This window comes from Mauremys reevesii, linkage group 8 (assembly GCF_016161935.1).
Source record: "Mauremys reevesii isolate NIE-2019 linkage group 8, ASM1616193v1, whole genome shotgun sequence".
Taxonomy (NCBI): Eukaryota; Metazoa; Chordata; order Testudines; family Geoemydidae; genus Mauremys; species Mauremys reevesii.
In genome coordinates this window covers 69,895,847-69,923,273 of record NC_052630.1, presented here as the reverse complement: position 1 = coordinate 69,923,273, position 27,427 = coordinate 69,895,847, and the positions used below count along the sequence as shown (strand labels likewise).

At 39.4% G+C, this 27,427-nt stretch overlaps 1 protein-coding gene across 2 annotated transcripts; it reads left to right on the top strand.

The window, feature by feature from the left end:
* Window positions 1-2,986: 2,986 nt before the first annotated feature.
* Window positions 2,987-27,171, top strand: RNPC3 (RNA binding region (RNP1, RRM) containing 3). Of its 2 annotated transcripts, none has more exons than XM_039486065.1 (15): window positions 2,987-3,485; window positions 5,712-5,759; window positions 8,935-9,053; window positions 10,354-10,437; window positions 11,236-11,347; window positions 12,567-12,635; window positions 14,182-14,330; window positions 15,841-15,966; window positions 18,513-18,649; window positions 20,820-20,990; window positions 21,248-21,342; window positions 21,421-21,479; window positions 22,225-22,357; window positions 23,171-23,243; window positions 25,973-27,171. In XM_039486065.1, the coding sequence occupies exons 1-14, from the start codon at window positions 3,288-3,290 to the stop codon at window positions 23,228-23,230; spliced, it is 1,560 nt and encodes a 519-aa protein (XP_039341999.1). In that variant the 5' UTR covers window positions 2,987-3,287; the 3' UTR covers window positions 23,231-23,243; window positions 25,973-27,171. The 2 variants fall into 2 exon arrangements, with proteins under 2 accessions (XP_039341999.1, XP_039341998.1); XM_039486064.1 differs by having other exon boundaries at window positions 2,989-3,485; window positions 26,928-27,171.
* The last annotated feature ends 256 nt before the right edge of the window (window positions 27,172-27,427 follow it).

Sequence of the window (27,427 nt, the reverse complement as noted above, 5' to 3'; positions counted from 1 at the left end):
CACAACTTCAAATTTCCTTCATAACTAACTTTTGGCTTCCCTTATCTTGGATCTATCACACAATTGGGCCTTTGCAGCTTGTGAAGCATAGTTTGGTACAGTACCACATTTCATTTGATTTGTTCTATCCATTTGATTCTTAACTGCTGAGCTGAGTAACATATTTAACTTTTTTAACTCCGTTCTCTCCTCTCCAGCATCTTATAAAAACACACTTTTTAGAAATAGATGCTTCTTAAGTCAAGAACTTTGAAAGTGACACACACAATCACAGCCAGCTAGGGGCTGTCAAAATCTGTACTGGTCTGCAACTATGAAGTTTATCAGCCTCCCGTATCTGCAGCAGACAAGATTTTGAAACTTAGTTTAATTTAGGTCTTCATCAACCATTTCCTATCAGCAACCTGGTGGATCTCGGGATTCAGGAAATGGTAGGGTGGAAGCCAGGATGGTAAAGCTCACACCTCCCAGTCCTTGTGTCTCCCCCGCCCTCCACCTCCATTCCCATTTAGCATCCCCCAGATGAACGATGTCCAACAAGGGGTGGCAGCCTCATCTCATTAATTCTACGTTGTCCAAAGTAACAGAAGTCCAACTCAATATGTTTAAATAAAATTATTTCTAAAAGTCAGCAAAAGTTGGAGACAAATTGACTGGTACAAACTGGATTGATTGTTAGAACTATAATAAGGGGCCTGGAAGGCTCCAGGTAAAGTCATGGGTTGGCTTGGCAATGACTAAATGTTTATAGAAACGGGAGGAAATATTTATAGCTGAAATCATGAAAATGTGTTTTGCTAAGTTAATGTTTAGCTGATCCCCTTCTGTACATTGTTAATATGGGCATCACTAAATGCAAGTTGGGGCGGGGGGACACATGGACAGGAACAAGTGACCTTTACTATCCCTAGGTTGAAGGGAGAAATGAAAAAAGAGGAAAGTGAAATTATTTGAATACAATGTTACAATATTACTGCACTGTCTGTGTTTCTATGACATTATCTCACACGTGTCCTGTCAAGCTGATTCTTCATTAAAATGGGTGTTTGGAAGTTCCTGTCCTCTGTTGGTGTCAAAGTATTCACGCAGCAAGGGATTGAAAAGCAAATTAGTCAAAGTGAACAATGCTGGAAACTCAGCTGCCATAAAGTAAACAGTGTAAAAATGAACACTGGCAGTCCAACTGCCACAGATTAAATGTCCTGAGAAGCAAATAATCAGTACACTACTTTTCTATCCAAGGTAAACATAGTGCAAACTTTCTCCCCTTTTTCTCTCTTTAGTATGCATTCACCATCTCTGCACTTCTCTGCCTGGTCTCTGGGTTCTTCCTCACCGGGACAATGGCAAGTGCAATTAGAGGGGGAAAGGTGTGGGACAGCAGACCAGTATTAGTGGTTTCAGAGTAGCAGCCGTGTTAGTCTGTATCCGCAAAAAAAACAGGAGTACTTGTGGCACCTTAAAGACTAACAAATTTATTTAAGCATGAGCTTTCGTGAGCTACAGCTCACTTCTTCGGATGCATAGAATGGAACACACAGACAGGGGATATTTATACATACAGAGAACATGAAAAGGTGGAAGTATGCATACCAACAGGCAGACTCTAATCAATTGAGATGAGCTATCGTTAGCAGGAGGAAAAAAACTTTTTGAAGTGATAATGAAGATGGCCCATAGAAGGTGTGAGGAGAACTTAACATAGGGAAATAGATTCAATTGGTGTAATGACCCAACCATTCCCAGTCTTTGTTTAACCCACAGTTAATAGTATCTAGTTTGCATATTAATTCAAGTTCAGCAGTATTAGTGGTGATGGTCTTAACATTTTTTCAGTATGTGGTAGCACTGTAAGATGTGAACTTGCTTGAGATCTCTAAGTGGAAGACAGAACGGTTGTTCCAGGCTTCTGGGAGAAAACCATCAATTGGTGCCACCGAACTGTTTTGTTGTCTGGTGACTGAGGGTCAGATTAATGACTGGAATTAATGAGCTACATGGGTGAATGTGGGAGGTTTGCTCTGCCTAGAAACCTGATAGACCATTTCAAGTTCCTGCTAAATGAAAAGTTTGCCTGGACCATGACCCAGGAACAAACTAAAATTCAGACCAACATAAGCAGGATGCTGAAGTAGGATGCAGAAGCATAAAACCACAAATGTGCCTTTGCAACACCTCCCTCCCTTCTACCCACAGCAGCTGATGCCAGACCTGTATTTCCAAGAGACTTTGAAAGTGGGAGTACTCCAGACTTAATATTGCTGTAGGCCATGCACTGGACCTATTTCCTATGCCACTATCATCTTCAAAGTTCTGGCTGCCTCTGAAAATGCTATTGCCAGGGTGAGAAAAAGTAAAGTCCGTTTATTCATGTCTGAACAAAGGCACTGGCATAGCAGAGTTTTCTGAAGCGTTCTGGAGCCATCACCAGCTTTACAAATTCAGCAGCTGACCTCCCAGTGATTTGTCACACACCATCTACTCACACCCTCACCTGTCCTGTCGTCCCTACTAAAATGACCTGCCACCATTCCTTCCATGATAACTTTCTTGAAGTTATTTCCATCTCTATGCCTGATGTGCCCAAAGTTTGTGCAGAAAAGCACACTGCTATATATATACTCTGCAACTATGCTTGCTTTTGCAGGCAATATCTGGTTGGTACTTAGTCTGCTTTGCACACATACAGGCAGTAATTTAGTGTGGGGGACACTGAATTTTTTATTCCTCCCTCCCCCCGTTGGAATCCATCTTGGACCACATGTGTCCAATGGGGAAAACCTCAGGAGTTAGGTTAGCTTAAGCAGGGGCTCCCCAGGTTACATAATTTTTCACAGTCTGGGCAACATAGCCCGGCTGATGTAATTTTTCAGCGCAGAGCAGCCAGTAGGCCGGGGCAGTCGGCGGAGGGCGTGGCTACACAGGGCAACTGGTAACTATGCGGACAAAGCTGCCCCGGAACAGCTCCGTGTGGACGCGTTCTGAAAGCGAAGTGACTTCGAACCCACTTCTACTGCGGAGCGCAGGGCACGCAGGGGGAGTCAGGGGAGCGAAACCCCGGGATCCCTTCGGCCCCGCCCAGGCTCCGCTCCGTGCCCGCCGCCCAAGGGGCCGCCCCCTCCTCAGCAGCCGGGGCGCGCGCCGGCACAACCCGGAAGCGCACAGGCTCTCGGGAGGTTTGCGTTCCCCGCCCCTCACGGCCGGAGATCTCGCGAGGGTTGTAGCTGCCGTCGCCGGGTGTCGCGGCCGGGTTCGCACGGCCTGTCTGCCTCGGGTCCCCCCGCAGGATGGCGGCCCCCGGCTCTGAGGAGGACAAGGCGGCGGCGGCAGGGGGCGGGCCCCCGGGCGTGGGGCGGTGGCGGCGGCGGAGCCGGACGCTGCTGGTGCGGCACCTGCCCGCCGACCTGACGGCCGCGGAGAAGGAGGATCTGCTGAGGCACTTCGGGGCGGCGTCCGTGCGGGTCCTGTCCGACCAGGGGCGGCTGGTAGGAGCGGGGGCGGCCTGGCGGGGTTCTCGCGGGAGGGTCTGAGGCGGGCGGGGCCGGTGCGTGGTTACCCCTCCCCCTGCTCCAGTGCTCGGGCGGCGCTGTCTTTGCGGGAGGAGGCTCCACCTCTCCCCGTCCCATCGTTCCCCGGAAGCCGCGGCCCCCGAGGGCGCGGGGCGGGGCGGGGTGCCTGACCCGCGGGGGGGCGCTGGCCTCTCCTCTCCCCTCCCCCCTTTCCTGGTCCCAGAGACGCGTTTGTTCTTGTCCGGCCGCCTCGGCACCGCTCCCTAATAATGATGTTTGAGAAGGAACCTCCCGGCTATTGGCACCTGTTTGCTGCAGAGTTAGATCTGTGTGGGGCTCGGTAGCGCAGTGGTTAGGGACCCAGGGTCCAGTCCCTGAACATGTAACTTGGACATCGAGCAACAGCTCCCTTGGGAGAGCAGGGGTTTGAACCTGCGTCTCCCACAGTGCAGTGGAGCACCCTAATCGCCACTTTCGCCAGGCTATTCTGGGGCGTCCTCCCATCTCTCCATCCTGCACCCAACTGAAGTTTTGTTGAAACTGTTACGTTCCCATAAAACTTCAAAACATGTTGAAAAATTCCCGACTGGCTCTCACACAGAGCTTAGTTGAGTTCAGTGGGCCTCCAGACAGACACAGGAGTCTGTCCATATAGAGCTTATTTCAGGATCGAGCTTTTGTTGTGACAATGATAAATGGATGACAGAAGATTTGTTTGGACCATAAATAATACACCAAAATTATGCAGTATGATTCCCATGCCCAATATTATTATGAAAGCATTCTGAAAATAACCACACAACTTTAGTTTTTATTGATGTATAGTGGGGCCAGCCTTCAGGGTCATAGGAGTAAAAACAGTGTTTCCAGTTTGGGGTTAAAAGTTGTCAAACGCCATTGAATCAGGAATTTGAGAATGGCCTTTATAGTAAATAAAGGTATTTCAAACTCTAACTTAGAATTTTGTACTGACAAAAATTATTATAATGGTGCAAGTGGACACTTCAGATCTCCCAGACATCAAAGATGTGAGGACTGTTGGTTAGAGGTGGGAAAGCCAAATTGTTTTTTAAAAACTGCAAGATGATTTAAAAGCCTGAACTAGTGCAGTTAATAATTTATGTTGGACAGCTCCAGAATAGAGAGGCTCAATCCAGGAAGTAGTTGTGGCAATGCCCTATTAAATATTTGGTCTGTCATCTTGAAATGTGAATTTTCTTTATCATCTTCTGTTAGACCCTTAATGCTTTTTCACTAACAGACTATAATGTTTAAACCTCCATCTAAAATTCAGTTACTGGAACCATTTGGGAAAATAAAGTTAAGTATGTGTTTTTAGTGTTTGCAGGGTCTTTGTAAAAAAGATGCAAAACAAATGCCAAAATAATAGTAAAATTTGGTTCCAGTATATACATATAAAATTATGCTAGTTAATAAAACTTTAGGCTGAAGTCTAAACTATTAATCAAATGATAGTTTGTTTCAGATTTGAAATCTGAGAACGCATTTTGGAACAAGTGGCTTGTACTTAGGAAAAAGAGGTAAATCATCCAGGCTAGAAAATAAGCAGAAAAACCTCCCAAATGTCAGAACATAGTATTAGGTGTGATGTTGCCTTTGCCACAGGAAAGGAGTGTTGGTAAGAATTGCTTTGATAAAGATGTTCCGCCAGTTGGCACTGTTAACTTTGATTTTATTCACTAGAAAAGCCTGTATCATAAAATATGTCTAATACACAATTATGATGACTTAGATATAGTATATTCATGTGAAAATCAAGGCTTGATAAACTTCCCCAACATCTGCTTGGCCACAGACTAAGCATGCTTTAATTTTACATTGGCAAATCTTCACTTCTTCCCCACAACCTCTTTGCAGACCTCCATTGCCTTCATGGACACAGAGCTGACTGTTTTCCTCCCTCTTGTTCCTTTTTGTGAGCCATGCATTCCCTGGTCATCCATCTCTTGCCCCATACATACATTTAGTAGACTAAAAACCAGAAAACTTGAAACCTGCAAATAACTTAATTAACTTTGAAATTTTCATTTATAATTTACCTTTAAAATCTAATTTAAATATAATTTTTAGTGCTAAATCTTTGGTAAAAAAACTGTAGTCCAAAAGTGTGTGTATATGGCTGAGATCTCTCATACTCTGATCTAAAAAGCTATAACCGACAAATAATTGTTTGTTTTCCAGAAACATACAGCTTTTGCTACATTCCCCAATGAAAATTCAGCTGTAAAGGTTTGTATTGGGCTTTTCATTAAATATTTTAGTAAATGTTTTTTCTAAGTTTCCAGCTAAATTTTAACATTTCCTGGATCTCCCAATATTGGGAGTTTGGGGAAAAGATACAAAATAAAGTAGAGTAAAATTTGTTTCAGGTATAAGCATGCTATTCATACTGCAGGTTATATCACAGGTTTGGTTATAGCAAACATAAAGTGTGTGTCCAACTACAATTGAACATTTGCTATAACGCTTGCTGAAGGACTTCACAGGTGGTGATGTGTGCAGATTCAGGACCGTACCCTGAAAAAATGTTTGTCCTACTTTGATAAGAGCAAGGATGTTGTCGTGTTGATAGGCACCTTGCAAACAAGATAGAGAAGTAATAATAATGTTATATAGCACTTCTTGTTGGCAGATTTTATATTCATTCAAAAAGGAGGTAAGATTCATTATGTCCATTTTACAGTTGGGAAAACTGAGGCACAGAGGGGTGAAGTGATTTGCTCAATGTCACCCAGCTGACCAGTGGAAGAGCTAGAGATAGAACCCAGGTCTTCTGCATACAGTTTTAGGCCACACTGTGTACTATAATTTTCAAGAAAGTGATGTTGAATGTGTCAGTTGAATAGTGACTTGGCTACAAGTGGCTCTGCTGTTCTTTATCATGCCACAAATGTGAAAAAATGTTAGTTATCAACTCTAGTTGCACACCAAAATACAGGCTTGCTGACTTGCCAGAGCTCCATAAATTCACAGTTCAGGAATCTTGGTTCTAGATCATTGTTTTATATGCAATGAGATTTGAAACATGCTAACTACAACCATATTTAAACATGGCTGTTGATTCTAGGGTTCTAGCATGATTTTCTTGAGTTGTGTGGAAAGGAGTATTATGTTTGAGAACTGTTTTAGAACAGAATGGAGTATGTAGAGGCCCCCATATTTTCCTGAGTTGATATGATTAGAATCCTGTAAAGTGAGTGAGTAATTTGCAATTATTAATATTCAACTTCACTTGCCATTGTGTTGACTAGCTTGATTAAATGTCCCTGAAGTTCCTCAGTCTTCACTGGACAATTTTTGATCCATACGTTCCCTCTCACCACATGACTATTTAGATTCTTTAATAGCCTCTTGGGAAGAAATTTCTCAGCATGTGTCTACACTGCAACTTAAGTCCAGGATTATTGGGACTCGAGTCCACTGAGCCGTGTTCGGGTGCACTGATCTTGAGTGTCTACATTGTATTTTAACCCTAGGTTAAGACTTTTATAACCCATGCTCAAACCTAGGACTCTGGCTTCCACAGTGCAGTGCACAGACCCGAGTCAAAGAAACTATATCCCAGAGTCCCTAGTGTCCCCTCTCCCACACAAAATATGTCTGCTCTAGAACTGTGGTGCACCGTGGGAAAACTTTACTGCCTGCCCCGCACGCAACCAGGAAGCAGCTCGCTGTGCAAAGGGTTTGATTGGTTCACACTACATTGCAAACTGAGAAGGTTCTCTGATAGTGTGCTTGCAGATCAGTGATCAGAAGAAAATGAGTGAATGCTGATCTGAGCTGCTACCATTTGCAAAGGGTGGGTGGCTTCCATTTTTAATAGAGTGGATTGTAGATGGTTGGGATAGAAAGGACTAAGGAAGTTGTCCCATGGAACTGTGGGATTCTTCTATCTGACTCCCAGGACCCAAGTCAATGGGGCTGTGTCTACGCTGCAAAGCAATAGGGCGTGGGCCCTGCTTAAGTCAAGCTTGGACCCTCCACCCCTATGGAGTTCTGGGACCCTGGGTCTGAGCCCTGGGCAGTGTTCCCTCTAATTTTTTACATCCGTGTGCAGAATTAATTTTGTTATGTGCACCAATATGAAGGTGATGTGTGGTGCATATAACAAAATTCATGTGGTGGGGATGGGGCTGAGGGGTTTGGAGTGTGGGTGGGGGCTCAGGCTTGGGGCAGAGGGTTGGTGTGCAGCAGGAGGTGAGGGCTCTGGCTGGGGGTGGGGGCTCTGGGGTGGGCCCAGGGATGAAGGGTATGGGGTGCAAGCTGCCCCAAGGCTGCAGTGGGGAGAGAGGACCCCCCCCAACCCTCTCTCGCTGCAGCAGCTCAGGGCTGGAGGAGAGGCACCTCTCCTCAGCTGCAGCAGTTCCTGTGGGGCTGGGCTGGGCCGAGGGAGGGGCTCCTCTCCCCCAGCTGCAGCAAGTTCAGGGCAGGTCCATGCTGGGGAGGCGGGGAGGGCACCTCTCCTTGCCGCGGCAGGTCCGCACTGGGGTCGGCAGGGAGCGGTGCCTCTCCCAGCCGCAGTAGGTCCGTGCTGGTGGAGAGGCATCTCTCCCTGCCGCAGCTCTGGGCCCCTGCCCGGCTGTGCTGCTTAGAGGGAATTTAGGCCCTGGGTTAGTGCAATTGCATTGTAGACACAAAGGGGATTAGGCCTGAGTCTGGCTTCAAGCATGGGCTTATGTTGCTGTGTAGACATACATACCCTCAAAGACCTCTTGAAAGTTTACATACATGATGTCACCTGGTTTTGTTTCATTCATTGCTTTGTTGACATATTCAAAGACTTCTAATAATAGGTGAGAGATTATTTGCCTTTGGAGAAACTGTTCTGGTTAGACCCTATCATATCATATGATTTTCCAGGTGTTCTACCAGTCTATTTTTAATCATTGTTCTATTAATAAATATAGAATGTTTTAAGTTCTTCATGGAGAGCAACAGATTAGCTGAATAGATTTTGGCTTTACTTTCTTATTTGAAGGATATCTGACTGTTACTAATATTGATACAGGTGTCATTTTTCCTGTACAATATCAACATTTTTCAAAAATAACTTGCTATAACCAAAGAGGCTTGATCTTTGTAAGCTAAAAATAAAACATGTAATCACTAAAACTTTGATTGTTGACAGCCTTGACTTAGCACTTCAGAAAATTAATACAAGTTAATGTGTTTATTTTTCCCTTTACAAAAGCAACTTCCATGCAGGTTGGCAAGTGTTGTGGTAGGCTTCTGCCTGTTCCATTGTATATAGTAGAAGTTTAGGTGAAAAATGTCAGGAAGAAAAATTGATCCTTGAAAAAAGATGAAAATATTATTCTTCTTGGACTGTATTTAAATATTTCTATTTATTAACTTAACTTAACTGAATCTTAATATTCTTTGTTGCTATTGTGGTTATTTTAAGGCATTGTCAAGACTGCATCAGCTGAGACTTTTAGGTCACACTTTAGTTGTTGAATTTGCAAGGGAACAAGACAATGTTCATGTTCTTAGCCAACCTTCACTCTCAGAGAAAAATAAAAGGTATGTATGTGCATAATAGCTTGTTTCCATGTTTAGAATTTTTTATAACTTTGACCATAACAATAAGAAAAAACATTTTTTAAATGTTCACAATATTTTAATTGTCATTTATTTTCAGTCAAAAAATAAAACATGTCCATTTAAACATTAACATATTTTAATTCAGTTTCTACAGTAAGAACAATAATGGATCTCTAGATTAAAGGCCCAAATCCTGCCCACATTACTGACTTCAGGTCCAGTTGTGCCACCGTTATATAGAATAGTACCCTAATCCAATGTTTCCCAAATGATTGATCTTGACTCACCAGTTACTCATGGAAAGATTGTAGATGGGTCACAGGTCTTGTGCAGAGGGCAGTCCATGAAGGAGAGGGATGGTTGGAGAGTGAGCCTGCCCTGCACTCACCCCACAGTGGTGGCTCCTGTCCCCTGAGGAAGGGCTCAGCTTCCTGCTCTGGGCATTATGACCTGGCTTGGGCCTTAGTGATTAATTCATAATATTATCGAAATACTTTTAAGATTTTGAATACAATACAAAAATGTGTAGTTATTCTTCAAAATATAAGCCTTTTTTAGCCCCATTCATTCTAAATCTGTAAGTATATAACCCATGAGTTGATAGTTTGGGTCTCATTTTATAATCTTTCATATAATACTTAATTTCCGAAAACACATTAGGGGATCAAGTAAAAGAATGAAAGACTTAAAAATTTTAAATTCATGATTTCAGGTCACAAGTTTTAAAAATTCAGAATTATATCAGAATAAATCTGACTACCTGGTTGCCTGACTACTTACATTATACAGTGTATGAAAAGCTTTTGTCTGTCAAATATGTGTTCATGTAAAATTAAAATCGACCACAAAGTAAAATAAATATTTGACTTGTACAAACAAAAGAAGAGAAATTGAAATAAGGCTGAAATATTTCTCAAATCACAATTTTGTACTTTGGTATTGTACAAACCTCCAAGCATTAGGTAATATGACATTGTTTTTTTTTTCATAAGATTTGGCACCGTGTGGGCAGGGGGGTGGAAGGGGAATGATGCATTTAACTCTGGATTTCTTTGCTTTTTTTGAAGAGCTCTGGACAAGTCTTAAAGGTCTAGGCGCTATAATTACAGTACTAGCACCATCTACAAAAGTTGTAAAGGCCAGTAGACTAACCCACTGTATTTTGGAATAAATTATGAATGTTACATGTGAAACGTGTTTCATATTCTTCTAGGCATTGTGTATCACATATTTCATTGGCGTTTTGCCCAACTTTAATTAATACTAATTTTTTTTTCAGGTCAGAAGAACCAGTGGAAGAAGAGAGAGAACGGAAAGAGCCAAGCTGTCCTAAAATAGAGAATGGAATTGCTCCCAGCCATGGGTGAGTACTGATTCTTTGGCTGCTTAACTATTATATTCCTGGCGTAGTATAGTTACTGTATTAGTCTGCTATCCTCTAAATAGTTATTTATATTATTAAAACTGTAAGCATTAGAGTAAAGTTAAGTATGGGCATAAGGGTTGGTGGAGTTGGGGCCTTAATATAGATGTGTAATCACACACAGCTTATTGGGGGTAGGGAGGGTGCACTGTAACTATTACAAACTGAGGAAAGAAAAGTCAAAGTTGTCTACAGTATGTTGTGGTTAACATATTTTAATCTTCAGGAATTGCTATACTGCATCTGACTCAAAGCCCAACTATCCTGTTTCAAATAGTAGCCAGCATCAGATGCTTCAGAGGAAGGTGTTAAGAACCCTGCAGAAGACAGATGATGGAGTAATCTATCTGCCCCCTTTTGTTAGGTCTTATCCTGACCTCTAGTAGTCAGAGATCAGCTTAAGCCCTGAATCATGAGGCTTAATATCCTTTCCACTGGGTTTTATTTGTTTTTGTTTTGTATCATTAAGTATGATAACTCTGGACAGGAGATCAGTTCTGAAATTCAAGGTTTAGTTTTGTGCTGTACTTTTTTTGGCTGAGATGTCTGGATTTTATGGCGTGCTATATTCTATTAACCATAGTTGGCTTTGAGGATGTATTTTAAGAGGTATTTCAGAAGTTAAATATTTCTTTAATTTTACCTGTAGGGTTCAGGAAATGTAAGATTATTTGATGTTGCTGCTGGTTTATTGATATTTTTTTTTTTTAATTTTCTACAATGTTTATTTTTCCTCAGGCTAACCTTTCCTATAAACTCTTGCCTCAAATATCTGTATCCACCGCCTTCAAGTACAATCCTAGCAAATATAGCAAATGCCTTGGCAAGCGTACCTAAATTTTATGTACAGGTAAGTGAAGAAGGAGAAAAGCAAAGGAATACAAATCAAATACCAGTATTTTCTTTGTTTTTTTTTTAAATAATATATACTATAGTAACTATTATCCTATAGAATAGTGCTATTACTTTAGTTCCTGTGGATAATTAAGACTTGATTTTCCAGTGCTAGGGGTTAACATTTTGCTATTAAATAAGTTGAGATAAATATAGAGAAGATTTAGTTGGCAAGAAGTGGATGTAATTTCACTAGCATTGAAGACTTCACTGGATAATTTCTTTGTACTATTTTTGACTCAGGTACCCAATACTGTAAATTGGCTCAGAGCAAACCCTTTGTGTTAATTGTACTTAGCCACTGTCAGGTGTGTCTGGCCTCCATTGCTAACTCATTAGCTACATTTTAAAAGTTTAGTCTTTATTTCTTCATAGCAGAATGTTAACTTCAAAGCTAAGCTTCATATGGGGTTAGATCTTCAGCTGGTGTAAATTGACATAGCTCTGACTTCAGTGAAGCTACACCAGTATACACCATTAGGGATCTCAGCCGGGGTACTTAGCTAATTTACTAATGCTGATAGAGTACAATATAAGTGTTAAGTACTTTTTTTTAAAAAGTCAAACCAATAACAGTAACTGTTTTTTATTATAGTTGTACTGAGTTTTAACGTATACTTCTGTTTGAAAATAATTGCAAAAAGACACCCCCGTAGTGGAGTGGAAATGGAAGATTGCAAATAGCTTATATGCTAGAACCTCAGAGTTATGAACACCAGAGTTACGAACTGACCAGTCAATCACACACTTCATTTGGAGCCGGAAGTACACAATCAGGCAGATGCAGAGACCAAAAAAAAAGTAAATACAGTACAGTACTGTTAGGTGTAAACTACTTTAAAAAAAAAAAAAGAATCATTTTTCTTCTACATAGTAAAGTTTCAAAGCTGTATTAAGTCAATGTTCAGTTGTAAACTTTTGAAAGAACAAGCATAAAGTTTTGTTCAGAGTTAGGAACAACCTCCATTCCCAAAGTGTTTGTAACTCTGAAGTTCTACTGTATTGATAACATTTCTTCATTTAAAAAACATGGCTGTTGTAAAAGTCAGTAGATTTTTACCTGTATGATTTACAATTGAATAGAATACTAAAAAATCGTATTAAAGAGTTAGAAAGTACTGTGCCAAAGAACTAGTTTGTTTATAAAGAGAATTGTTACTTAATTTTTATTTCAGGTGCTGCACCTTATGAATAAAATGAATCTACCCCCACCCTTTGGACCCATTACTGCTCGACCACCCATGGTAAGAAATTTTGTATATTACATTTAATATGTGTACCTTTTCCTAGGAGGTTCATCAGTATTTGCTGTTGATTAGACATTTGTGCAGCTGTTGGATGTGTTGGCATGGGCTCCAAACTGGTGTATGTCTATTTTCTGTCACAAGGAAAACTGAATTTTCCAACAGTATGAGATGAAAACCAATGTGTTGTGACCTTTTGGTAATATCTTTCAGAATATTTCAAAAGTAATGGAGGGCAGTAAAATGGAGATTACGGTAGTGCAAGCAATAGCTTGTAGCAGTTATAGGAAACATGAAAACCATTTGAATACCACACGGTTAGTCTATTGCATAACTAACACATGAAATGTTCTTTGATCAATGCATTCGTAGAGAGTTCTTATGAGATTCCGACTGCTGATATGAAAATCACATAATCACTCACTTTGGCCCTATGATTTAATGGGTTGTTATGTAGGGGAAGAGAGAGGGAGGGAGGACCTGAATCTATGGCCCCAGTTCTCCACTCTGGATACAGGGATCTGGCTCTAGCTCCCCGTCTCCAGCAGATGTTAGAGCTTCGGCGGGCTTACTGTAAGTTATGCCATTAGCAGGATCAGGCATAGGGAAGCTCAGGTCCCATAGCTTTCCCTGGCATACCACCACCTTCTCCTTTTTCAGGGATTGGGAGGGTAGTTTCTTTAGGAGGTTACATGATGCACAGTAAATTTAGCAGACCAGTGAATTTTCCCTGATATTTTTGAAACTACCCTGTGCATCTTATAGGACAGGATCAGGTGAAAATTAGTAACCGTTCAAAAGACCCAGTCTCTAAAGTGCTGAGCAGCTTCTATAGAGAACTGAATGTTTTCATTTTCATTGACTTCAGCACTTTTTGCAACGGTCTCCATGTTTGTTCATCCAAGTGGCTGTAAGCTTTACAGCAAAGTGCATTGGGAATCCTATCAGGGTGAGGTTATTTTGGCAGGAAACTGCTCAGAATATTCCTACAGTAATTTCATCTCTGTAATCAATAACTAATCCTTACTACGCCTGTAGGTAAATAAGAATTATCCCTATTTTACAGAGGGAAGCAGTTTATGGCTTGTTCAAAGTCAGAGGAGATTCAGCATAATAGCTAAGATTAGAATTTGGGAGCATCTGGCTTCCTATCATATGCTCACACCATGTTCCTTTCTAGTCTGTAAAACTAAGAATGGAAAAGCAAAACTTCTGGAGAAGATAGCTATTTTCCCTTCCTTTAGTTTCTGAAGTGCTCTAATTAATCTTTTCTTTCCCCCACCCTTCACTCCCAATCTTAATTTGAAGAATTAAGTATTTTGTTACTATTTTTGAGTTTGAATTGTTTGATGTAAAATTCTCATGAAACTGAATTTGCCAAGAGTGAGTAGATAGATCTCAATAAATATCTTGTTTTGAAAAGCTTTCTTTGCCATCTGCCAATTTATCACATTTGAGGCTTCTTATTTATGCAGAAGAAATTAAAACATACATTTTTCCAAAATGAGTGTTTAAAGACTTCAGTTTTATGTCTTTCATTGATTAGTATGAAGAATATTTACCAGCACCTGTGCCGCCACCACCTATCCCACCACTGCCTCCGGAGGAGCCTCCTTTGCCTGAAGAAGAGGAAGATCAGGAATCTAGCAGAGAAGAATCTGAATATGAAAGTGCTGATGAAGAAGAAAAGGAGAGGTTTGTAATTATCATAACCAACCATGCTTTAAAAAAAAAAATGCTGTTCTTGTAGGTCTCAATCTAGCCAAAATCATCCTCTGCCTCCTGGCCCACAGAAGCTCCAATTTTGTGACTGAATTATCCCCAGCTATTCTAATATATAGGTGGCCTTTCCTGACATACATTTTAAAGAAGCTTCCGTTCTTAATATTCTCCTTGAGGCTGAAAAGTCTCTTCTGAAAGTCAGTCAGGGCAAGGATGAATATAGTCATGTGGCTCAAAAATTAACACTACTAGTTTCCATACACTTTTACTCTCCCAACTCTTCCAAAATTCCTATTGAATAGGGTGTTAATCTGTTAGGGAAGACACACAGAAAATCTAGTCTATGCTCTGGAAGTGATGTCAGCTTTCTACCCACCTGCATGCTGAGTGTTCAGTCCCATATGTGGTGGGATTAACAGAGCTCTATACCGAATATGATGCAGGAGGTGCAACGCTCGTTTGCATGTGGTCTCCTCTCATTAAGTAGCTGTGCCACTTGCTTTTGATTTTTGGATTGGCTCCTTTATTTTATGACATTTGTGGAAAACTGACTTTCTCTAGCCCTCCACCCCACTATTATCCTGCATTGAAGCTGGTGTCAAGGGGTTGCCTGACTTACAAGGCCAGAAACTGATTGTGTATTATATGCATTATGCCATGTATTATGTGGGATTAGGCCTTTAGGGCAGTCTTTAAAAATATTTCTCACTGCTAATCTGTTGCTTCCAATTTAAAAGTATCTAAAATTCCTTGAAAGATTGAAGAATTTAACTAATCCTAATTAGAACAAATACTTTTAACATTACTTTGAGCAAAGATTTCCTTTTATGAGTCGTAATATATTAGTGAAAATTCTGTGTTTCTTGTAAATTTACCTTTTTTTACTTTGGTGAATTTAGGCAGATTTTATACACCCTTTCCTCATGCCCGAGTACTACTCGAATTTAATAATCCACGTTCTCATCAATCTAAATGTTCTACAGTAACATTATTTACTGTATAATAAGTAATGTGTAGCTGCATTCTGCTAGTGCAGGGGTAGGCAACCTATGGCACGCGTGCCGAAGGCGGCACGCAAGCTGATTTTCAGTGGCACTCACACTGCCCAGGTCCTGGCCACCGGTCTGGGGGCTCTGCATTTTAATTTAATTTTAAATGAAGCTTCTTAAACATTTTAAAAACCTTATTTACTTTACATACAACAATAGTTTAGTTATATTTTAATCTTCTAAAAACAATTAACATGTATTACTGGCACACAAAACCTTAAATTAGAGTGAATAAATGAAGACTCGGCACAGCACTGCTGAAAGGTTGACAACCCCTGTGCTAGTGTATCACAGATGTGTGGGATATAATAGAACAGTTCAGTACATTTGCGTTTCAGAAGACCTGGTCAGAAATAAGAGGCTACATTTCTAAGATGGCATCTCTAGATTAAAACTAAACTGTTTTGAATGTCTTTATTGTGTTTCCAATTTAGAATGACTAAATTGATGGAATTAGCAGCCATTCAGCCTAAAAGACCAATATCCACAAAGCAGCGTAGTGTGAGAAAAAAGCAAAAGATAAAAGACTTGCTGAATGCTCCCACATCTGCTCCCCACAGGTACTGTATTAATATTATTTGTATTTCTGTAGTACTCATCGTGTATTGAGTATAAGGAATAATCACAAAAAAGTGCCTTGCTCAAGATTTTTTATTTTTCTACCTCAGAACCTTTAATACAGTGTGCCCTACTGCAAGATGAACTGCTGTAGGCAATCCCTTCCAATTGTTACTAAAACTTCCCTAAACAGATGGCACTTGTATCATGCTCTGAAGTCTCCAAGACTTGAGCTTTGCTTGATCTCAAGCCAGTTCCACAGCCATGGACCCTTTATTGAGACTGTTCTGGCCTCAACCATATCTGTTTGTTTCTATCAATTTGTTTTATATCAGGTTTGAAATAGATCTGAACAGAACCCTCATTTTCTCCTCTACCCATTCTGGCTAAAGGCTGGAACATGGATCTGAATAGGCTTAGGCTGTCTCTAGTAGGAAATATGAAAATACAGAAAATAATAATTTTGTTTAAATGTTTTAGCAACTCCAGTTTTATTCCACTGTCTCTCTAAAAAACAGAAGTAATATTTTGATCTGACAATCAACTGTTTAAAAATGTATTTATACAAGTATACACTTTTCTCTGCACACTTGAAGAAAACTAAATGGCACATTTTTATGCTGTGTTAGAATAGCTGAGGACGCTTGTTAATATTTTTGCTTTATGGCTCATTTAAATAATATAAGACAGTTCTGCTTTTGCAGAGCTCTAACAGAAAACTGTGAAGGAAAGAAAACAATCACTTAATTTTCCCTCGGCTTGTTTGAGGAAAAACTAGTCTAGACTTATTTTTGTCCTGGTGATTTAAGAAATTGGTTGTTAAAGATGAGTTGCAAAAGATTTTTTTTTTAAAATCGGACTGTGCCCTTTTCTGCTTCTTTAAGATAAAGCCTGGAAGTTTTGGAGGGTGGGTTGCGGGGGTTGTTGTGGTTTAAAATATTTTTTTCTATTTAGACCAATTTAGTTGATACTAACTTTAACACCTTCTAAAATTCTAATTCAGATAAGGCACGTTGTACTTTAGCATGTGCCAAATTGGTGCACTTAAAGCTTAGGCTGTCCCCTAGGCATTAACTTGACAGATTGCTAAAGTGCAGCTTGCCCTTTCTTTACTAGAATTGTACACGTTGTTAGTTAAAGTGAATTAGCTAACATGATCTGACATCACATCTTTAAATCCTGGTCTAGAAGTAGCCCTGGAAACATGAGGGGTGTCAAGTCTGGTCTTCCATAGTATTGCTGAAGGGCCCTTGTGGAATCTTAGAGTACAATTAACATGCAGCCATGCCCTCTAATTGAAAGAATATTGGTGCTGAATATTTAACAAAGATCTCTTTTACCCAAAATGTTTACCAGTCATTGAAGCCAAATAACAATTTTATACAGTCTGCTTCTCAAATCATTTGCTTAACTTACATTCTTAGTTCTTGTTATGTGGTTATATCATTTGTTCTCACTCATAAGAGCATCTTCCAGCCAAGAGAGGACCTGTTTTCTAATATAAAAGACTCATAGACATTAAGGCTAGAGGGGACCACCATTGTCATGTAGTCTGATCTCCTGCACATTGCAGGCCACAGAACCTCACTCATCCACTCCTATAAAAGGCCCATAATCTGTGACTGAGTTACTGAAGTCTTCAAATCTTGATATAAAGACTTCGAGTTACAGAGAATCCACCTTTTACTGTAGATCAAACCAGCTAGTGCATCCAATGCTGCAGAGGAAAGCAAGCTCCCCTCTCTTCCTCCTCCCTGGGTTTCTGCCAACCTGACTTGGGGCAAAATTGCTTCCCGACCCCAAATATGGTGATCAGTTAAACCCTGAGGATGTGGTGACACGCAACAGCTGGACACTGGAGAAAGAATTTTCTGTAATAATTCAGAGCTCTCCCCATCTAGAGTCCCATCTCCAGCAGTCATGGATGGGCTATATGCCATTGTTGGCATCCTCGTTATGGCATCCCCTCTGTAAACTTATGCTAAGTCTAGAAACAATTTAGTGCCCCCCGACCCACCTACCCACACTTCTCCCTTTGGAAGACTGTTCCAGAACTTCACGCCTTTCATGGTCAGAAACGTTCATCTAATTTTGAGCCTAAGATTGAAGCTAAGCCTTTTTTTTTTTTTAATAAACTAATATCTTTTCAATCCTCCTTGGTGTAGAGACATAAAACAAGCCTAATTTATTTTCCTTGGCATGCAATCTTTAAGAAAGTGTATTTAAGTTGTGCCTCATATTATTCCATTTAATATTTCTCTTAAGATAATATTTTTTTGTATGCGAGTCTACCTGTAGTATACGGTAATTTCTGGTCTTTGTTTTTGCTGTTTGCCAACTAAACATATCTCATCACTCATGAACTAAATGTAGCCCACAAAAAGTTAAGTCTAAAGTTTAAAGTTGCTTTGAAAATTAGAAAACTGATGTGCTAACGGTAAACAGCATGAAATATAGTTGGAAAAGATACATATATTTTGTTTGACCATGCCTGTTCCATTGACCATTTAAACTTTAAGTGAGATTGACATATTGTTGTTTTAAACAGTAATCTGCACCCTACACTATCACCTTCGGATGTGTTTGAGCAGCTGCAATCTGTAGGTCATAAAAAAATTAAGTTCCAAATTTCTGCAGACATTCCGGACATTCTTCAGAAAAGTTTAGAGAGAGACCAAAACAATGGTAAGAATGCTTATCCTTAAATTCTTCTGTTAAATAATTTGAAATATTTTAAGGTGCAAAGAACAGGCAAGGTAATATGTATATAACAACATCATATATGAGTTGAATATTTTTATGTTCTGTGACTTGAAGAATGATGATTCTAAATAGTGCTGGTTTATTTTAATATTTATTTAATGTGAGTTTTCATTTAAGGAATTCAACCCTAAGGCCTGGTCTACACTTAAATTTTGGGTCGACATAGTTGCGATGCTCAGAGCATGAAGAGCTATGCTGACCTAACACCTTGTGTAAACTACCATCTGTTGGGGAGACAGTGTTCCTACAGCGATGGAAAAACCTCTTCCATTGCTGTAGGCTGCGTCTATGCTATGGCATTATGGTGGCATAGGGTATGGCTACACTGGCGATTTGCAGCGCTGGAAAGCCTCCACCAGCGCTGCAATTAGTAAGTGGCCACACACACACCCAGCGCGCGCACTCCCTGCCTGGCTGCAGCGCTGGCCGTACACCTCACTGGGCATGGGGGAATAAGGATTCCTGCAGCGCTGCAGCAGCGCTGGTCATCAACCAGCCACCACACACCTGTGATTGGCCCAGGAATAAGGTGTATCTTAGAATGCTTTTATTTTTTTTTCTTTTTGTCTCTGTTTGTTTCCTCTTGTTTTTTTTGTTGTTTTGCTTCCGGAGCTCTCTGTTCTGTATCAAATGGTAAACAATCAGGCAGAGGGCATGAAACAGAACGAAGCAGAACGGAGAAGAGGAGAAACAAAGAGACTTGTTTGAACTGCTGCTCTGAACTAACAAACAAACAAACAAACAACAAATCACAGCAAAACTCAAAGTACTGTGGAGGCAGAAAAAAGCAGAGTTGCAGGTTGAGGGTTTTGTTTGGGTTTTTTTTTTTTTTTTTTTTTTCCTCTCTTTCCTCCCTCCTCTCTCTCTTCCTCCTGTCACAGAGTAGTACAGGAGGGAGTGAGCTGTTTGAGGGCAGAGGGTGTTGTGCAGGCTATTTGCAGAGATTTTTTTTTTTTTTTTTTTTTCCAGCCTTTTTTATTTTTTCCAATTTCCCCCAAAACCTCTCTCCACCCCTCCCTCCCCCCTCTCACTTCACCTCCCACACTTGAAACCCACCCTGGTTGACACTTGAATGGGCACACTTGATGCCTGCAGATGCACGGCCAAGCGCGCTGCAATGCATGCTGTGGCCACACACACTGCCAGCCTCACAGTGGTGAGACACACACACAACAGCGTGACTGCCAGCGCACTGACTACACAGCTGGGCAACTGCAGCTGGCGCTGGACACCGTAAGCTGCAAACATACCATAGCTACAGTGCCATAGCAATGCCGCTCTGCTCACCATAATGTAGCATGTCATTCAGTCAGTAAACCTGCTGCCTTAAATTTCACTTTTTTCAGGAATTCTGTCTTTTAAAAGACTCTGTTCAGTTTCAATTCAGAATTCAGGATGGGGGTGGGATTTTAAGGCTCTAAGATTGCCTCATCAACACAAGATGATGTAGTATTTTTCTCTTTTTAAAGTGAATTTTGTGTGTTAATATTTTTAACAATCTTACAAATTATGCTGAAGACTTCACATGGGGTAAAGAGGCATTTCAAGACACTTCATGTGTGCTTCAGCTTCTTTTTCAGATCTTTGAAGAGAGCAGCCTTCCTGTAGTTGTCAGTTTCTGTAATGCCTCAATGTGCACTTGGCTCATATTGTCCCCCTGTCTTTATAGTGCTGGGGCATAAAGGTTTCTTATAGCGTTATTTCCCAATATTATGAAGTTCCTGTAGATATTCCTATGGAATATAAAATGAGAATTTAGCAAACCTTATAAAACAGTGTAATGGTGACAAGAGGGAAGAATGGGTCTTGCCGAAAGGTGTTTTCTCCAGTAAAGTAAATGCTGGAGCATTATATGAAGCAGATGTCTTCTGTCAAAGTAGGAATTAGGACACATTGTTCTTCATGCATCTGCAAAAGACAAATAATCATTATGTATGTACTAAAATTCCTTTCTATCTTGACTTATATTCAGAACTTAACCCCTTTAAAACTTCAGGATTTTCTGGCTTACAGTCCATCCCTTTCCCCCCTTCTTTTGGAATGTGAATCAACTCTTACAAACATTGAGTACAATGTTGTATTCAACTTTCAGATCTTCATGCAACTTCAGAAGAAATAACTAATGCAGGATTTGGAAAGATCTTCCCAGCTCCTAGCTCTAATGATAAAGAGGACACAGAAGAAGATGATGATGATGATGATGAAATACCATCAGAATTTGTTTCTAGAAGGGAATTGGAAAAAGGCAGACTTTCTAGAGGAGGTATTTTCTCTAGATTAGATTCTATTTTAACTAACATATACAAATCAATATTTTAAAATTACTGAAATTTTGTTTTAAATTAAGTTACATTACTGTTACATAGTCTATAATTTACTATTTATGTTGTAAGATATTTGTTTTTGTTACAGTGTATAATTTTTTTTAAATGAGGTTTTTAAAAGCAGTGAAATGAAGATTTATTAAGTTATATAACATGCATATTGATTACTTTTCCCCATCTTTCTGTCATGGTCAAGAAATGGAAAAACTTTCCATTTTCAAAAACTATGAGCCAGGTGATCCAAACTGCAGGATTTATGTGAAGAATTTGTCAAAACAAGTTCAAGAAAAGGTGAGTAAGGATTTGTGAAAATGTTCTGTTGTTTTTCTTTGTTTGCTGTCTTTCCTTACACAACCATTTTAATTTCAGGATCTCAAGTTTATTTTTGGAAGATATGTTGACTTTCAATCAGAAACTGAACGAATTATGTAAGTTATTCCAATTACTGGTAAAAATTAAACTGTGCACTAACTTTTACAGCAATAGTGAAAACTACAGTTGAAGTTGCAGTCATTTTGAGCCCCTTTTGTCTGCTTCTAATTTTGGGGGGAGAAAATCATTTTGGCCTGAAAATGTTAATTGTTTGGGGAGAGTAGAAAATTTTTGTATACAGTTATTAAGTATTTAATCTGGAAGTGGTGTGCCTATTAACAGAATATTTTTTGACACCTACTGCATAACAGTGGGGAAGGACTGGATGGTTTCTTTTAATGCAACAATTATAATTTACTTGGTGTGCACACAACTGCCACCTACTGAGTGGAGTGGTACATTTGGGTCTAAAGACCCTGCACTGTGCCTTTAGAACACAGAGCCGAATCCCAGTTCCTGATGTCGCTGGATTGGCCAAAGTGTACAGCATTGTAATGATTGAAGTCCTAGGTGCTTATGCATCTGTTAAATGTTTGGTTGTGTATGTGGTATTTGTTGCAGTAGTACAGCAACTTGCTGTCCTGCCTTCTAATGGTGATTTTTGACAAATGGCTAGTAAGTTTGTCTGGAAAAATATATCAGTGTCTTATGACATAACCCTGCCTGTACCAGAATATAGGCATCACTGCCACTTTCATTCGCTCCTCAACTTGCAGTATGTGAAATTTATTCCTATTGTAAACTGTGGTGGAGATGGGGTAAAATTTAAACCTTTCATCCGTTTCCCAATTTTATTTCCAGGTTTGACATACGTTTGATGAAAGAAGGTCGCATGAAAGGACAGGCTTTCATTGGCCTTCCTAATGAAAAATCAGCTACCAAAGCCTTAAAAGAAGTAAATGGATATGTTTTGTTTGAAAAGCCCATGGTAGTTGTATCCTTTTCTGAACATTTTCATTTTAGTGCCTTTAAATTTAGGTCAGTTCCTGAGATTCTTGCTTCCTGTTCTTGTAAACTCACTCTCTTTCATAAATGACTATAGAAAAGAATAGATATTTCTTATTAAAATTACAGACAATGTAATAATCACTTAATTCACATTTGCTTCAATGATCATTTAAAACTTTATGGGTTAGACTTTCATTCTGAGACAGAAGAGTAAATGTGTATGTATGACTTTAATATTAAAAATAAAATCACCACTTATGTCTTTGTCCTGCAAACACTTATGCATATTCTACGTCACTCACATAAGTAGTCCCATTGACTAAAGTTACGCAAGTGTGTAAGTGTTTGCAGAATCAGAGGCATTATTGTGGAAGATTCTGACTCACTCTTAAACTCTCTTTATGGATCAACAAGCTGTTCCTTCCCAAAGTTTGTATTCAGGTTAAAAAAAAATCATGTGATGTAACAAGTTTAAATTCAGAGGTGGTTTTTTTTTAGTTAATATATGCCAATTAAATCATGGATCACACAGAAAATCTACTTTTTAACTACAAATAAGTGCTGTGATGGTGAAATAGTTCCATTTGATTTGAAGAAAGGGTAAGTGTAGCTTCATGTGACTGGAACAAGAGGTAAAGTTGGATTGAGTACATGCATGTTACGTATATATTCCAAACATTCATTCTTCAAAGTTTTGTTTACCGTCTAGTGAAATTATTATTTCTCTACTAAATTATTCTGGTTTCCTGCTAACAATTATCACTTATATTTGGACTTGTAGTCCTTAACAAAACCTTAGCAATTTGCACGATCCGCTAGACCAAAACAGGATTCCAAAGAAGAGAAAAGAAAAAGATAGAACAATGCTAAAGGTAAGTAGATTTAGTGAGAAAGGAAAGAGAACATTCAGACTTTAAAAAAAACAAAACAGAAACCAGTCCATTATTTGAGCACATGGTGGGGGAGGGGGAATTCTATGAAGGAAGTCTATCAGGAAGCCAGTGTGCAAGGAGGCTGTCAGTTTTGACCTGTGTTAACATTTCACTTCTCCCTTTTAGAATCATAGAGTCTACATCCCAGTCCTCAATTGTAGCAATGATGTGTGTTGACATTCAGTCCTCAAACCATTGACCCTACAGTTAACTTTAAGGGATTGTGGCACATAGGAGAGAGTAGGATACTGCCAGTCTAACACCTCAGGATCATACTCCAGCAGGGCTATCGGCCCCAGAAGTAATTACTGCTTCATTGCTATAACACCATAAATAGTACTTCAGTTTCCTTGCTGGCATCTCCCAATGAGTCTTTGCTTTGGTGACCCTATGTTTAGTCAGTGGGATCTGTGCATCATTGCAGGTCCCTTTAAGCCTTGCTTGTCTAGGAAATAGCATGGTGTTAGAAAATGTTTTAGCTAATGTGATGTTAAACAAGATTTTCCCTTTCTGTGGACATGGATAGTTGTGATTAAAAAATGTGTTTGCTGCTTGTAGGATATCTGTCCACACTGCCAACAAAAGCATATTTAACATCGTGTTAGTTTGAAAACATGTTCCTATTTCCTAGTATAGATGAGGTCTTAATTTGAGTTTATCTGAGAAAATACCTCCAAAAAGATCTTATGTTTAAATTTTTTGTCTATTGGTCATTGTTAGTTGAAATGAAGTTAATTTCAAAGTTGCTGTTTCTGATGGAAAAATAACAGCACATTTTCTTAAAATTGTTTTGAGATGCTCAGCATTGCTGTCGCTAATTAAGTATTTATTAAAATAGACATTTTTCTTGTAGATGTGTCCACTGGAGGCCATGCTATCTAACCTATATATTGCTTTTAGCAGTATTGCTAATGTTTTTGAATTGTTGGTAAGACTCCCTCTGAAAACTTCTGTCTTATGCAATATTGAGGTGGTGTATAGTCTACTTTTGAATAAGCTTTGGTTCCATTCGGCAAAGTTAGCAGTTTGATTTTTATCAAATTAAAAACAAATGCTGTTCACAAGTATTTTCTTACATTGGTTGAAGACATTCTAGGCTTCCCAATTTGTTACTTGTAAAAAAAGAAGTCACCTAGTCCAGTTTCTGACTACACTAACTACAAGTTTCAATTGGCATTGAAGTTATATAAACAGAAATGACTTAGACCTTCATTTGATCACTAATCATGTTTTTAACAGTCAATTCAGGTTACTGTTTTGGAGTCAGCTGTCATACTTGCCTGACCTTTATTTACAATGTAAAGGGATTAGATTTGCAGATAGCAAATTAAAAGTCTCTAATAAACTGAGTTAGTCAAAACACTTTCATTTAAACCCATCCTTTTGTATCTTAAATATTATGGAATACATAACACCGTTGTGTGTACAATTGGTCACTACAGAACTCAGGCAAAGTGCCGCAGCGGAGGGCTAAGTTCGTTTAACTTTTAATTGCTTTGCTTTTGCTAAAGAATAACAAACATGACCCTAATTTTATTTGAATATATTTTCTTCTGTGGTTGCCAAGAGCCAAAATGACTTGATGTACACTAGCTTTTGATGCAAAATAGTGGTTTCTATGGTATGAAATCTGAAGATTCAGGTTTATAAGTAAATTTTGTAAATCAAGTAAAATAAAAATACTGTAAAATGTGAATTGTATACCCAGCAAATGTAAATTGATACACTCATACTACTTAAGTGGCACTTTATTAGTGTCAAATTATTTATTAAACAGTGAAAATAGCTAAATTTAATGGACAGTAATTATTCTAAGTATTGCTACTTTCTCCTTTATGAAGATACTGTAATACAGTGGTTCTCAAAGCCGGTCCGCCGCTTGTTCAGGGAAAGCCCCTGGCGGGCCGAGACGGTTTGTTTACTTGCCGCGTCCGCAGGTTCGGCTGATCACGGTGCCCACTCTAGGCCAGTGGGGGCTGCGGGAAGCGGCGCGGGCCGAGGGATGTGCTGGCCGCCCTTCCCGCAGCCCCCATTGGCCTGGAGCGGCAAACCGCGGCCAAACCTGTGGATGCAGCAGGTAAATAAACCAGTCCAGCCTGCCAGGGGCTTTCTCTGAGCAAGCGGCGGACCGGCTTTGAGAACCACTGCTGTAATGCACGTGCTTTCCCAGAAGATGAAAAATATATAGTTTTGACTTTTCATTGTCTGGAATTCCCTTTCCCTTCGCTAACTAATATTTTCGTGAACAGTTGGGTGCCCAGTTCTGATATAAATAAAATGCCAGCTATATGAGAGAGCAGTGAAGAAGCTAATGTCGCAAAGGTTACTGGCTTCAGGGAGAAAAGTAGCTTAAAAGACTGCATTGGATGGAAGCATAATTTAAAAAAATTGAGTTGATGGAAAAACAGAACTTTATATAAAATGCAGACCACTGACTGAATGGGACAGTAAATGCTGGGATTTTCCTAATAGTTCCTCAGTTTGTTAAGAGCCTCACTTGCTTATGGGAGTGTAGTCATCATTAGTGAGAGCTCGTGTGCACCAATTTGCAGATAAGGGATCAAAACAGCTATATTTTATCGAACAGTCTCATAATAGGTAATAAAGTTGTATAAATGCAATACTGAGAATCAAGTAAAATTAAACCACATTCTGCTGTTCTTCTTTAGAAACATTCCTGCGTAAATACTGCAGTAATACTGTCATGCAGAGTGTATCCTTTCTTGTTGTATCCTTTTTTTGTGCAATGTTTTCCATAGCACTCAAATACCTCCAAGTTCTCTTTTAGTGTAGGTGCGGGGAGGAATTTATACTCTTTTTACAATTTTGTAAATCTCTGTTCAAATAAGTAAGATACTTTAAAATTATAAAGGGGACTTTTTCAGGGAGGAAGTTAGTGAATCAGGTCACTTACTTAGAGGGACACCATGAATGTTTCTAGTCTCAAAATGTGACCTTTCCTCCCTGTTCCTTCTCTAAATCCATATAATTCTTTATTTTATGGGCCAGATCCTGAACTGGTGTAAATTGGCCTTGTTCCATTGACTTCAGTGGAGCGATGCTGCCTTATATCAGCTAATGTTTCTTTTTTTTAAAAAAATAGCAACACCACACTGTGTGTTAGAATGTTTCAGTTTTGATGGGGTGGTTATAAGCAGAAAACAATCCTTGATGTTGTCTTTTTAAGTAATACATTCATTTAATGACAGCTTGTGTCCCAGTTTATGGGACGCAACCTGCACTTAGTTTCTCTCGTAACTTTTTCCTTTTTTTAGAATAGAGAACAGAAAATCTAGCAATGTCTCATAATGAAGTAATGAAGACTGAAGCTAAACTTTATTCATTGCTACCTTTGTTTCCCACTTTCTGGTAGTGTTTTACGGCTACTAATCTATAATTTTCTTGTGGGGGTTGTATTACAGCATTCTGTGATTAACCTTACTTTTTTTTAACTTTATAAACTAATACATGCTGTATGTAGTAAGCCAAATTTAGCTGGCTCAGACATGATTTACTAATTTTCTATATCTTAAGATTTTTCAACTTTCCAGTTAAGCTTCTGACAACTGAACACAGTAATTTTCCAGTCATTTATACTTTTAACATGCCTTTATAATGTTCCAGGTTCCTTTTGTGTTCCATCTCTTTCAAGTGTTACCAAGCCACAGGAAGATGCAATGTGATCAACAGGACTATTGAACAGTGCGTAGTAGCATTTCAAATGTTTTTAAAACAAGACTTAATTCTCTTCATTCTTAAAGGTTCCAAATGCTTTTAAACACATTGTAGCCTATCACAAGACAGATATATGAAAAATGTATATTAGTCCGCTTGTTAAATCTCTAATAAATTATTCCTTTTCCCTTCACTTTGTGTTATACTTACTCTTTTTTTTGGTGATGAGGTGTTTACCTCTTACAGAAACACAATACTGAATTATTTTACATGTTTATGCCTCAGAGCTTTAATGTCAGAAGACACATTCCTAGGCTCCAGGGTGAATGATATTTTCTTCCTGCCTTGAGGATATTGATGTGCTCTCTGAAAGTAAAAATGGGGATAAGAATCAGTTTTAGTGAATCAGGAATTCTTGTTTTGCCTTGGAAACAGTACTGAACTAATGC